Below are 14,777 nucleotides of genomic sequence, written 5' to 3'. Positions count from 1 at the left end.
GATACCTTGGAGATGATGTGCTGGGCGTAGGCGAGGTGGGAGTCGCAGTGCTTGCAGCAGTAGATGGTGCCCGTCGCCGGCGCCAGGCTGGTCAGGAAGAGCCGCCCCATCGGCCGATCCCTCCTCTCCTTCTTGCTCCCCTCCGGCGGCCGGCTGACCGACGCTGCTTGCCGATCGGCGATCCGCGCCTGCCGGAGAAGAGCGGCGCGATCCGATCCCGGCGACGGGCGGAGACGGAGACGGGGATGGAAGGGCAGGGGAATGGGGAAAAGTGGGGTGCAAGTAAATAGTACTAAATTTGTGGGGAAGGAAGGAGACGGGAAGCAATGGGTAATGGGGAATTTTGACTGGGCGGAGTGACGGTTTTGCCCACGATGCCCACCGCTCCCCCACGATCAGCAATCCACTATCTCTGTGTTGGGCTAGGGCCCGCTCCAATTAACTATGTTATTCTCCTCCCATTCGCCTGCTCGGCCCACCCGGCTCGGCCCGGCCCCATGACATAACTGCAAAGGAGTAGGGCAATTCCAACGTGACGACCTAAACGGATGCGTGTATTATCATGAAAACTGTGAGATGTTACAGGGTCCGAATCATGAAAATGATGTGTTTTGGGAACCTACTGTTAGCAATGTACCAAGGATCATTAGACATGGAAATCTTCGAAAGACCCCACATTTCGACTTGTTATGAGGTTCAGAGCATTTGAGCACTTTTTTCCATGATTTCCAAACAAGTTATGTATATTCCCAAATGATGGGGATCTCAGGGCTCATTTTGGTGTCATGATTGACTTCTTACGGTAGGCTTGCCGAGATCTCGGTAGTTTAACGGCTAGAATCTGCAGCATAAATGTGTCTCAATCATGAGAATGATATCTTGATTCATCATTTTAGGATTCTCCACATCTTAGGATCTCGATCATTTAGTAGCTCAGTCGATCTCAAGGATAATTTAAAACTAGGAGCAGATTCCTGCTGCAGAGACTAGCCGACGACTCAAGAAATCGTCAAGTTCACTAAAAAGAAGTAAATCATGCCAAAGAAATGAGCCTCAAGATCCTAAGCACATTTTCCTGCAAAGGAGACTAGCCATTGACTCGAGATATTGCTCTCTCACTTGAAGAAGTCAAGCATGTCACGTAAATGAGCCTTGAGAAATCATTAAGGTCGCTTTAAGAAGTCAAGCATGTCATGATCATGAGCCTCAAGATTCTTTTTTTTTAAACCACCTCATATATTAATTAACCAACATAGTTATTACAATCGCTCATTACAAAATTCACCATGGCGGAACACCACTAACTAAGATACTATCTGATCTATTATCAAAGCTAAATTTAGCAATCATATGGGCCACCACACTGGCCGAGCGATTAATCTTGCAGATCTTAAGACTAGATATAAGCTTTAGAGATACTCATCGCTTCCTTCTTCAAATCCATCAACGATGACCTGTCAAAATTTTCATATTCCAGGGTCGCCACCACAAACGCATAGTCGGTCTCTAAGATTATAGGATTTTGTAGAGTAATACCTATATAAAGACCGGCAATGCAAGCACGGAGCTCCGCCTCCTCCACGCTTTTACAAAGTCCAATGAAATCCCACGTGTTGAATATTAGTTGGGATATAGGCCCATTTAACAATTTCAGAAAATCCCTAAGGGCCCATGCTATCAAGGGAGTGGTGGGAAGTTTAGTCCCACATGGCTAGTTGAGTGAGATGTACACCAACTTATAAGGTGATCTCTTCTCCACTAGTATGAGTTGGTGTGAAGGAAGGAGAGGTATTCCACATGCGCGCTCCTCCTCCGCCGCCCGCCAAACCACGAGGCGCGCGCTCGCGCGCCGCGGGTTGCGGGAATGAGCCGAGTCGATGCAATGTTTTGCCGGTCAAAATTGGAGAGTCCATTACAGACACAAAATGAATATGAGACGTCATATTCATTGCGGAAATGGAAACGTCCATAATAAATAAGTTTTATTGTGGAGATGGAAACGTCTGTAATTAAACATGTTTTTATGGAGATGAAACGTATGTAATTAAACGGTTTTATTGTTGGACCGTTCTCCTACCTGACTGGCTATATATATGAGGCATGGCAGCTCAGCCAAAGATACAACACAACACCTCCACTACTCTCTGGTCGTTCCTTTCACTACTGCTGCCTTCGGTGATCCCATCCCGTCTACCGCGTACTGATGCTGATGAGATGAAAGCCACAACTGGGTATATGTTTACTCTTGAAGGTGGCGCTGTTTCCTGGAAATCTTGCAAGCAAACGATCTTAACGAGATCGACAATGGAAGCAGAATTAACAGCATTAGACACATCTGGTGTCGAAGCAGGATGGCTTCGAGATCTTTTGATGGACTTGCCAGTGGTTGATAAACCGGTTCCGGCTATCCTTATGAACTGTGACAATCACACTATCATCACTAAGGTGAAGAGTTCAAAGGACAACATGAAGTCCAACAAACACATACGAATGAGACTAAAAGCTGTCAGAAAACTAAGAAACTCTGGAGTGATAGCATTGGAATATGTCCAAACGGCTAAGAATCTGGCAGATCCCTTTACAAAAGGGCTATCCCGTGTTGTGATAGATAATGCATCGAGGGAGATGGGTATGAGACCCACATGAGTTGCCATGGTAGTAATCCAACCTATGTGATCGGCGATCCTGTGGAGTAAGACCTGGGAAAACAAGCTAGTGGTTAACTGAGGAGAGTATTTGAACTAACCCACTCTGTTGGAGATGCACAACTCTCGGTAATTGTATGGCAGGTTGATTTTTGTCTTAATGTGTTCCAAGGCTTATAAAAGCAAGATGCTATCCTACAGAGCGATCTTTGAAGGAACACACCTATATGAGCCTGACTACTAGTCATAGTCTATGAGGTTAGGGTGATCTCTAGTAAGTTCATGAACAGGCCAGGAGTGACCAATATGCTCCACCCGAGGGGTCAGCCTTCGGCAACCTTGTACTGGTAAGACAATTGGTGAAACTCCTTCACGCCAAATTGACAATTCAAGGCCTAGTCCATTGTTCAGTTGTGGAGGAGTGTAGCTATTTGTTCTAGGTGGATGTTCAACCTTAACGGGTCTCCACTGAAAATACTGGTATATTAAAATAGAGTTTGGAACAGAGGACAACACCATGGGCCTTCAGGATCTGGTGGGGGATTGCTGAATATTAGTTGGGCTATAGGCCCATTTAACAATTTAAGAAAATCCCTAAGGGCCATGCTGTCAAGGGAGTGGTGGGAAGTTTAGTCCCACATAGCTAGTTGAGAGAGATGTACACCAACTTATAAGGTGAGCTCTTCTCCCACTAGTATGACTTGGTGTGAAGGAAGGAGAGGTGTTCCACACACATGCTCCTCCTCCACCACCCGCCTCGCCACGACGCGCGCGCGCCGCGGGTTGCGGGAATGAGTTGAGCCGATGCAATGTTTTGCCGGTCAAAATTAGAGAGTCCATTACAGACACAAAATGAATATGAGACGTCATATTCATTGCGGAAATGGAAACGTCCATAATAAATATGTTTTTATTGTGGAGATGGAAACGTCTGTAACTAAACATGTTTTTTGGAGATGAAACGTCTGTAATGAAATGGTTTTATTGTTGGAACGTTTTCCTACCCGACTGGCTATATATTAGGCATCGCAGCTCAGCCAAAGATACAACACAACACCTCCACTACTCTCTGATCGTTCCTTTCACTGCTGCTGCCTTCGGTGATCCCATCCCGTCTACCGTGTACATGGCTGACGGGAGAGCAGGCCTCCGAAACCCCGCTTCTCCAGATCCTGTACAAGAGAGAGGCGATTAGGTTTTTGGGGAGCGTCTCCTACGCGGCTGCTCGCCTCTGTTCGACTACTTCCTCTACGTCGACTACTTCCGCGTCACCTTCGTCTTCACCATGAGCACTGACGCCGATCGTGTTGCTGCCGAGAAGGCTGCTGCTGACAAGACGATCGCCGACGAGGCCAATGCCTCCGCTGCTGCTACGACCGACTGGCCTACTGGAGGGTATAACACATTTACACCGCTCTTGTTTATTTTCATGTATGCAGTAATAGTGGTTTGCGTAGATGTTTCTACTACCTGCCTAGTACGTGCATACATCATCAAAATTCAGTATGTCATTATCACTGCCTATGTCATGTTCATGATTTATTATTGGATTAAATTAATCGAACAATATCTTAATTTCTCAACAATCCAAAAACCTAAACTGTGTAGGAAATTTTCGATCCATGGTTTTGCTGCTGCACTGAAGCCAGCCCCATTTACGGGGACGTACTTTAAGCGTTGGTAGACCAAAACCGTCTTATGGCTCACGCCGATGAATGTGTTCTGGGTCGCCGGTGTTACTCCCACGAGAACGATCGCTCCTGAACAGGAGAAGGCGTTCAGGGAGGCCACCGTCGTCTTCGTTGGATGCGTTCTAAGCGTGATCGGAGATAAGCTGGTTGATGCGTACTTACATATGCGGGTTGCCAAGGACTTGTGGGAGGCGCTCGAATCTAAATTTGGCGCAACGGATGCTGGGAGTGAGATGTATATTATGGAGCAGTTCCACGATTACAAAATGGTCGAAAACCGTTCTGTATTGGAACAGGCTCATGAGATACAGTGCATCGCTAAGGAGCTTGAGCTTCTCAAGTGTGTGCTGCCGGGCAAATTTTGTCGCGGGTTGCATTATCGCTAAGTTACCCAATTCCTGGAGGAACTTTGCCACTACTCTAAAACATCAGAGGCGTGAATTCTCAGTTGAGGATGTCATTGGCCATCTGAGTGTCGAGCAGAATTCGAGGGCAAAGGACTCGCATGGAAAAGGGACTGAAGGGACCTCTGTCGCCAATGTGGTGCAGAAGAACTTCAACCCCCACAAGCCCAAGGGGAAGACTGGTGTCCAACAGAATACCGAGTTTAAGAAGAAGGGCAAGAAGAATTTCAAGAAAGATAAGAAGAAGGGTGGCTGTTTCACTTGTGGTTTAGATGAACATTGGGCTGCCAAGTGCCCAAACAAGTTTAAGAAGCCAGGACAGGACTCCAAGACTGTCAACTGAAGGAAATATGCCCTAGAGGCAATAATAAAGTATTATATATTTCCTTATATCATGATAAATGTTTATTATTCATGCTAGAATTGTATTAACCGGAAACATAATACATGTGTGAATACATAGACAAACAGAGTGTCACTAGTATGCCTCTACTTGACTAGCTCGTTAATCAAAGATGGTTATGTTTCCTAGCCATAGACATGAGTTGTCATTTGATTAACGAGATCACCTCATTAGGAGAATGATGTGATTGACTTGACCCATTCCGTTAGCTTAGCACTCGATCGTTTAGTATGTTGCTATTGCTTTCTTCATGACTTATACATGTTCCTATGACTATGAGATTATGCAACTCCCGTTTACCGGAGGAACACTTTGTGTGCTACCAAACGTCACAACGTAAATGGGTGATTATAAAGGTGCTCTACAGGTGTCTCCAAAGGTACTTGTTGGGTTGGCGTATTTCGAGATTAGGATTTGTCACTCCAATTGTCGGAGAGGTATCTCTGGGCCCACTCGGTAATGCACATCACTATAAGCCTTGCAAGCATTGTGACTAATGAGTTAGTTGCGGGATGATGTGTTATGAATGAGTAAAGAGACTTGCCGGTAACGAGATTGAACTAGGTATCGAGATACCGACGATCAAATCTCGGGCAAGTAACATACCGGTGACAAAGGGAACAACGTATGTTGTTATGCGGTCTGACCGATAAAGATCTTCGTAGAATATGTGGGAGCCAATATGGGATCTAGGTCCCGCTATTGGTTATTGACCGGAGACGTGTCTCGGTCATGTCTACAGAGTTCTCGAACCCGTAGGGTCCGCACGCTTAACGTTACGATGACAGTTTTATTGAGTTTTGGTGTACCGAAGGAGTTCGGAGTCCCGGATGAGATCGGGGATATGATGAGGAGTCTCGAAATGGTCGAGACGTAAAAATCAATATATTGGACGACTATATTCGGACTTCGGAAAGGTTCCGAGTGATTCGGGTATTTTTCGGAGTACCGGAGAGTTACGGGAATTCGTATTGCGCCTTAATGGGCCATACGGGAAAGGAGAGAAAGGCCTCAAAAGGTGGCCGCACCCGTCCCCATGGTCTGGTCCGAATTGGACTAGGGAAGGGGGGCGCACCCTTCCTTCTTTCTCCTTCCCCCTTCCCTTCTCCTACTCCCACAAGGAAAGGAGGAGTCCTACTCCCGGTGGGAGTAGGACTCCCCCCTATGGCGCGCCTCTCCCCTTGGCCGGCTGCCTCCCCCTTGCTCCTTTATATACGGGGGCAGGGGGGCACCCCAGAGACACAACAATTGATCCTTGAGATCTCTTAGCCGTGTGCGGTGCCCCCTCCACCATATTACACCTCGATAATACCGTTGCGGAGCTTAGGCGAAGCCCTGCGTCAGTGGAACATCATCATCGTCACCACGCCGTCGTGCTGACGAAACTCTCCCTCAACACTCGGCTGGATCGGAGTTCGAGGGACGTCATCGAGCTGAACGTGTGTAGAACTCGGAGGTGCCGTACGTTCGGTACTTGATCTGTCAGATCGTGAAGACGTACGACTACATCAACCGCGTTGTGATAACGCTTCCGCTGTCGGTCTACGAGGGTACGTGGACAACACTCTCCCCTCTCGTTGCTATGCATCACCATGATCTTGCGTGTGCGTAGGAAATTTTTTGAAATTACTACGTTCCCCAACATCAACATGATTGTGGGCAACGATGAGAGTGGGCCATCTGGGTATGGTAATTTGTTTACTGTATTTTCAGTTTGTCAGTCTATCGATTGGTGGATTGACACAGGTGCAAATATTCATGTGTGTGCTGACATTTCATTGTTTTCTTCTTATCAGGCCACAGGGAACGGGTCTGCACTGATGGGGAACGGCGCGAGTGCTTCTGTTCATGGTGTTGGCACAGTTGATCTGAAGTTTACTTCGGGAAGGATCGTGCAACTGAAGAACGTGCAGCATGTCCCCGCCATCAAGAAGAATCTCGTTAGTGGTTCCCTTCTATGTAGAGAAGGGTTTAAGTTGGTATTCGAGTCTAATAAAGTAGTTGTTACGAAATATGGCCTGTTTGTTGGAAAAGGTTATGAATCCGGAGGTCTATTCCGTTTTTCCCTCGCTGATTTTTGTAATAAAGTCGTGAACAATATTCATTCGAGTGTTAATGAAATAGAAGTTTGGCATTCACGTCTTCGTCACATTGGTTTTGGTAGTATGACGCGGTTAGAAAAATTGAATTTAATCCCAAGTTTCACTTTAGCCAAAGGTTCTAAGTGCCATTCGTGTGTGCAAGCAAAGCAACCTCGCAAGCCCCATAAGGCTGCGGAGGAGAGACATTTGGCGCCGTTAGAACTCATACATTCTGATCTTTGTGAGATGAATGGTGTATTGACTAAAGGTGGAAAAAGATACTTCATGACACTGATAGATGATTCTACTAGATATTGCTATGTATATCTTTTAAACACTAAAGATGAGGCTATACACTACTTTAAAGTCTATAAGGCAGAAGTTGAGAATCAACTTGAAAAGAAAATAAAATGAGTTCGGTCAGATCATGGTGGAGAGTATTTCTCTAATGAGTTTGATTCTTTCTGTGCGGAACACATAATTATTCATGAGAGGACGCCTCCCTATTCACCTCAGTCAAATGGGGTTGCTGAACGGAAAAACCGTATTCTAACAGACTTGGTTAATGCCATGTTAGATACATCGGGTTTATCGAAGGCATGGTGGGGGGAGGCTATATTGACATCATGTCATGTCCTGAATAAAGTTCCGACAAAAGACAATGAGATCACTCCCTATGAACAATGGGAAAAGAGAAGAACGACACTCTCATACTTACGTACTTGGGGCTGCTTGGCGAAAGTCAATGTGCCAATCCCCAAAAAGCGTAAGCTTGGACCAAAGACCGTGGACTGCATTAATTTGGGCTACGCTAAGAATAGCGTCGGCTATAGATTTCTGGTAGTGAAATCTGAGGTACCTGACGTGAAGGTTGGTATGATTATGGAGTCTAAAGATGCTACATTCTTTGAGGATATTTTTCCTATGAATGATATGCAAAGCACTTCTAGGCTGGAATCCGATGAGACTCCTGAACCTACCATTCCGATGGAATATTATGAACAGACACATGATGGAAATCCTGAGGAGGATGACAAGGAAACCTTTGGTAGGGGCAAGAGATAGAGGACTGCAAAGTCTTTTGGTGATGATTTCCTTGTATACCTTGTGGATGATACTCCCACTTCTATTTTAGAAGCTTATGCGTCTCCGAATGCTGACTACTGGAAAGAAGCGGTCCGTAGTGAGATGGACTCCATCATGGCCAACGGGACATGGGAAATCACTGAACGCCCCTATGGCTGTAAACCATTGGGATGTAAATGGGTGTTCAGAAAAAAGCTTAGGCCCGATGGTACGATTGAAAAGTACAGGGCTAGGCTTGTGGCCAAGGGCTATGACCAGAAAGAAGAGGAAGATTTCTTCGATACTTATTCACCTGTGGCCAGACTGACCACCATTTGAGTATTACTCTCATTGGCGGCCTCGCATGGTCTTCTCGTCCACCAGATGGATGTTAAGACGGCTTTCCTGAATGGAGAGCTAAATGAGGAAATCTACATGCAATAGCCAGATGGCTTTGTGATAGATGGTCAGGAAGGAAAAGTGTGTAGGTTGCTGAAATCTTTGTCTGGCATGAAACAAGCACCTAAGCAATGGCATGATAAGTTTAATACAACTCTGACATCTGTTGGTTTCTTTGTTAATGAAGCTGACAAATGTGTATACTATCGCCATGGTGGGGGCAAAGGAATTATATTGTGCTTGTATGTTGATGACATACTGATATTCGGAACCAAACCTCAAAGTCATTGAGGAGGTCAAGTCGTTTCTATCTCAGAACTTTGAGATGAAAGACCTTGGTGTGGCTGATGTTATCTTGAACATCAAGCTACTGAGAGATAATGAGGGCGGGATTACACTTCTGCAATCCCATTATATTGAGAAGGTGTTGAGTCGTTTTGGATATGCGGACTGCACGCCATCTCAAACACCATATGATCCTAGCGTGTTGATTCGGAAGTCCAAAGGCACGGCTATAGATCAATTAAGATACTCTCAAATCATTGGTTCACTTATGTACCTAGCGAGTGCTACGAGGCCTGACATCGCCAAGCAAACTGAGTCGGTTTGTTTCAAAACCGGGTGATGTACATTGGCGTGCTGTTGAAAGAGTTATGCGCTATCTGAAGGGTACTATGAACTATGGACTTCACTATACCGGATACCCGTCGGTACTTGAAGGGTATAGTGATGCGAATTGGATCTCTGATGCTGATGAGATGAAGGCCACAACTGGGTATATGTTTACTCTTGGAGGTGGCGCTGTTTCCTGGAAGTCTTGCAAGCAAACGATCTTAACGTGATCGACAACGGAAGCAGAATTAACAGCATTAGACACATCTGGTGTCGAAGCAGGATGGCTTCGAGATCTTTTGATGGACTTGCCAGTGGTTGATAAACCGGTTTCGGCTATCCTTATGAACTGTGACAATCAGAATGTCATTACTAAGGTGAAGAGTTCAAAGGACAACATGAAGTCCAAGAAACACATAAGAATGAGACTAAAAGCTGTCAGAAAACTAAGAACCTCCGGAGTGATAGCGTTGGAATATGTCCCAACGGCTAAGAATCTGGCAGATCCCTTTACAAAAGGGCTATCGCATGTTGTGATAGATAATGCATCGAGGGAGATGGGTATGAGTGAAGGAAATATGCCCTAGAGGCAATAATAAAGTTGTTATTTATATATTTCCTAACATCATGATAAATGTTTATTATTCATGCTAGAATTGTATTAACCGGAAACTTAGTACATGTGTGAATACATAGACAAACATAGTGTCACTAGTATGCCTCTACTTGACTAGCTCGTTAATCAAAGACGGTTAAGTTTCCTAGCCATGGACAAGAGTTGTCATTTGATGAACGGGATCACATCATTAGAGAATGATGTGATTGACTTGACCCATCCGTTAGCTTAGCACGATGATCGTTTAGTTTGTTTCTATTGCTTTCTTCGTGACTTATACATGTTCCTATGACTATGAGATTATGCAACTCCCGAATACCGGAGGAACACTTTGTGTGCTACCAAACGTCACAACGTAACTGGGTGATTATAAAGATGCTCTATAGGTGTCTCCGATGGTGTTAGTTGAGTTGGCATAGATCGAGATTAGGATTTGTCACTCCGATTGTCGGAGAGGTATCTCTGGGCCCTCTCGGTAATGCACATCACTATAAGCCTTGCAAGCAATGTGACTAATGAGTTAGTTGTGGGATGATGCATTACGGAACGAGTAAAGAGACTTGCCGGTAACGATATTGAACTAGGTATGATGATACCGATGATCGAATCTCGGGCAAGTAACATACCGATGACAAAGGGAACAACGTATGTTGTTATGCGGTTTGACCCATAAAGATCTTCGTAGAATATGTAGGAACCAATATGAGCATCCAGGTTCCGCTATTGGTTATTGACCGGAGATGTGTCTCGGTCATGTCTACATAGTTCTCGAATCCGTAGGGTCCGCACGCTTAACGTTCGATGACAATTTGTATTATGAGTTATGTCATTTGATGTACCAAAGGTTGTTTGGAGTCCCGGATGAGATCACGGACATGACGAGTAGTCTCGAAATGGTCGAGATGTAAAGATAGATTTATTGGAAGGCTATATTCGGACATCGGAAAGGTTCCGAGTGATTCGGGTATTTTTTGGAGTACCGGAGAGTTACGAGAATTCGCCGGGAGAAGTAATGGGCCTTATTAGGCTTTAGTGGAGAGAGGGGAGAAGGGCCAAGAGTGTTGGGGAACGTAGTAATTTCAAAAAAATTCCTACGCACATGCAGGATCATGGTGATGCATAGCAACGAGAGGGGAGAGTGTTGTCTACGTACCCTCATAGACCGTAAGCGGAAGCGTTTATCAACGCGGTTGATGTAGTCGTACGTCTTCACGATCCGACCGGTCCAAGTACCGAACGAACGGCACCTCCGAGTTCTGCACACGTTCAGCTCGATGTCGTCCTCGCCTTCTTGATCCAGCAAGACGGGCGAAGTAGTAGATGAGCTCCGGCAGCACGATGGCGTGGTGACGGTGTTGGTGAAGAACAATCTCCGCAGGGCTTCGCCTAAGCACTACAAAAACTATGACGGAGGATAAACTAGAGGGGACGGGATTGCCGGCACACGGCTTGGTGTTTCTTGATGTGTCTTTGGTGCTAGCCCTGCCCCTCTATTTATATGTTGAGCCCTGGGGTTGAAACTTGGAGCAAAAGCCTCCTCAAAGTCGGTTTTGCCTGAAAGGCAAGAGTCCCACTCGGACTCCAGGACCAAACGCCACAATCCTTGGCGTCTGGCCCAGACGCCATGGGCCTCGGCGTCTGGCCCAGGGCCAGACGCCAGGGTCTCCGGCGTTTGGCCCCCTCGCCTCCGCAAAACTCCTTTTGCACCGACTTATAGCCCCGTGGGCCTGACCCCTTGGCCTAACCATATCATCCAATATATGAATCTTTACCTCCGGACCATTCCGGAGCTCCTCGTCATGTCCGTGATCTCATCCGGGACTCCGAACAATATTCGGTCACCAACATACATAACTCATATAATACTATATCATCAACGAACGTTAAGCGTGCGGACCCTACGGGTTCGAGAACTATGTAGACATGAGCGAGACACTTCTCTGGTTAATAACCAATAGCGGAACCTGGATGCTCATATTGGCTCCTACATATTCTACGAAGATCTTTATCGGTCACACCGCATAACAACATACGTTGTTCCCTTTGTCATTGGTATGTTACTTGCCCGAGATTCGATCGTCGGTATCTCAATACCTAGTTCAATCTCGTTACCGGCAAGTCTCTTTACTCGTTCCGTAATACATCATCCCGCAACTAACTCATTAGTTACAATGCTTGCAAGGCTTATAGTGATGTGCATTACCGAGTGGGCCCAGAGATACCTCTCCGACAATCGGAGTGACAAATCCTAATCTCGAAATACGCCAACCCAACAAGTACCTTCGGAGACACCTGTAGAGCACCTTTATAATCACCCAGTTACGTTGTGACGTTTGGTAGCACACAAAGTGTTCCTCCGGTAAACGGTTGCATAATCTCATAGTCATAGGAACATGTATAAGTCATGAAGAAAGAAATAGCAGAATACTAAATGATCAAGTGCTAAGCTAACAGAATGGGTCAAGTCAAGTCAATCACATCATTCTCCTAATGATGTGATCCCATTAATCAAATGACAACTCATGTCTATGGTTTAGGAAACTCAACCATCTTTGATTAACGAGCTAGTCAAGTAGAGGCATACTAGTGACACTATGTTTGTCTATGTATTCACACATGTATTATGTTTCCCGGTTAATACAATTCTAGCATGAATAATAAACATTTATCATGAAATAAGGAAATAAATAATAACTTTATTATTGCCTCTAGGGCATATTTCCTTCAGTCTCCCACTTGCACTAGAGTCAATAATCTAGTTCACATCGCCATGTGATTCAACACCAATAGTTCACACCACCATGTGATTAACACCCATAGTTCACATCGTCATGTGACCAACACCCAAAGGGTTTACTAGAGTCAATAATCTTGTTCACATCGCTATGTGATTAACACCCAAAGAGTACTAAGGTGTGATCATGTTTTTGCTTATGTGAGAAGTTTAGTCAACGGGTCTGCCACATTCAGATCCGTATGTATTTTGCAAATTTCTATGTCAACAATGCTCTGCACGGAGCTACTCTAGCTAATTGCTCCCACTTTCAATATGTATCCAAATTGAGACTTAGAGTCATCTGGATCACTGTCAAAATCTGCATCGACGTAACCCTTTATGACGAACCTTTTGTCACCTCCATAATGGAGAAACATATCCTTATTCCACTAAGGATAATTTTGACCGCTGTCCAATGATCTACTCCTAGATCACTATTGTACTTCCTTGCTAAACTCAGTGTAGGGTATACAATAGATCTGGTACACAACATGGCATACTTTATAGAACCTATGGCTGAGGCATAGGGAATGACTTTCATTCTCTTTCTATCTTCTGCCGTGGTCGGGCTTTGAGTCTTACTCAATTTCACTCCTTGTAACACATCCAAGAACTCTTTCTTTGACTGTTCCATTTTGAACTACTTCAAAATTTTGTCAAGGTATGTACTCATTGAAAAAAACTTATCAAGCATCTTGATCTATCTCTATAGATCTTGATGCTCAATATGTAAGCAGCTTCACCGAGGTCTTTCTTTGAAAAACTCCTTTCAAATACTTCTTTATGCTTTCCAGAAAATTCTACATTATTTCCGATCAACAATATGTCATTCACATATATTTATCAGAAATGTTGTAGTGCTCCCACTCACTTTCTTGTAAATACAGGCTTCACCGTAAGTCTGTATAAAACTATATGCTTTGATCAACTCATCAAAGCGTATATTCCAACTCCGAGATGCTTGCACCAGTCCATAGATGGATCGCTGGAGCTTGCACATTTTGTTAGCACCTTTAGGATTGAAAAAACCTTCAGGTTGCATCATGTACAACTCTTCTTTAAGAAATCCATTAAGGAATGTAGTTTCGACATCCATTTGCCGGATTTCATAAACTGTGGCAATTTGCTAACATGATTCGGACAGACTTAAGCATCGCTACGAGTGAGAGAATCTCATCGTAGTCAACACCTTGAACTTTGTCAAAACCTATTTCGACAAGTCTAGCTTTGTAGATAGTAACACTACTATCAGCGTCCGTCTTCCTCTTGAAGATCCATTTATTTTCTATGGCTTGCCGATCATCGGGCAAGTCAACCAAAGTCCACACTTTGTTCTCATACATGGATCCCATCTCAGATTTCATGGCTTCAAGACATTTCGCGGAATCTGGGCTCATCATCGCTTCCTCATAGTTTGTAGGTTCGTCATGGTCTAGTAACATGACTTCCAGAAAGGATTACCGTACCACTCTGGTGCGGACCATACTCTGGTTGTCCTACGAGGTTCGGTAGTAACTTGATCTGAAGTTTCATGATCAATATCATTAGCTTCCTCACTAATTGGTGTAGGTGTCACAGGAACCGGTTTCTGTGATGAACTACTTTCCAATAAGGGAGCAGGTACAGTTACCTCATCAAGTTCTATTTTCCGCCCACTCACTTCTTTCGAGAGAAACTCATTCTCTAGAAAGGATCCATTCTTAGCAACGAATGTCTTGCCTTCGGATCTGTGATAGAAGGTGTACCCAACAGTCTCCTTTGGGTATCCTATGAAGACACATTTCTCCGATCTGGGTTTGAGTTTATCAGGTTGAAACTTTTTCACATAAGCATCGCAACCCCAAACTTTAAGAAACGACAACTTTGGTTTCTTGCCAAACCACAGTTCATATGTTGTCATCCCAACGGATTTAGATGGTGCCCTTTTTAACGTGAATGCAGCTGTCTCTAATGCATAACCCCAAAACGATAGTGGTAAATCGATAAGAAACATCATAGATTGCACTATATCCAATAAAGTACGGTTATGACGTTCGGACACACCATTATGCTGTGGTGTTCCAGGTGGCAGGAATTTGTGAAACT

The 14,777-nt window shown here is 44.7% G+C and overlaps 1 protein-coding gene across 2 annotated transcripts in view; it reads right to left on the bottom strand.

Annotated features, from left to right (window-relative positions):
• LOC123119010 (protein yippee-like) overlaps positions 1-339 on the bottom strand; it is a 2,077-nt gene extending 1,738 nt beyond the window's left edge. Inside the window, exon 1 of one of the 2 annotated variants that reach the window (XM_044538647.1) lies at positions 6-339. In XM_044538647.1, coding sequence (XP_044394582.1) covers positions 6-110 — 105 coding nt within the window. In that variant the 5' untranslated portion in view covers positions 111-339. The remainder of the gene's footprint in view (positions 1-5) is intronic. The other variant, XM_044538646.1, reaches the window with a different exon arrangement.
• Between the last annotated feature and the right edge of the window lie 14,438 nt (positions 340-14,777).

Source organism: Triticum aestivum, chromosome 5D (assembly GCF_018294505.1).
Source record: "Triticum aestivum cultivar Chinese Spring chromosome 5D, IWGSC CS RefSeq v2.1, whole genome shotgun sequence".
Lineage (NCBI taxonomy): Eukaryota > Viridiplantae > Streptophyta > Magnoliopsida > Poales > Poaceae > Triticum > Triticum aestivum.
The sequence above is the reverse complement of the archived record's forward strand: the minus strand, read 5'-3'. Positions and strand labels throughout refer to the sequence as shown.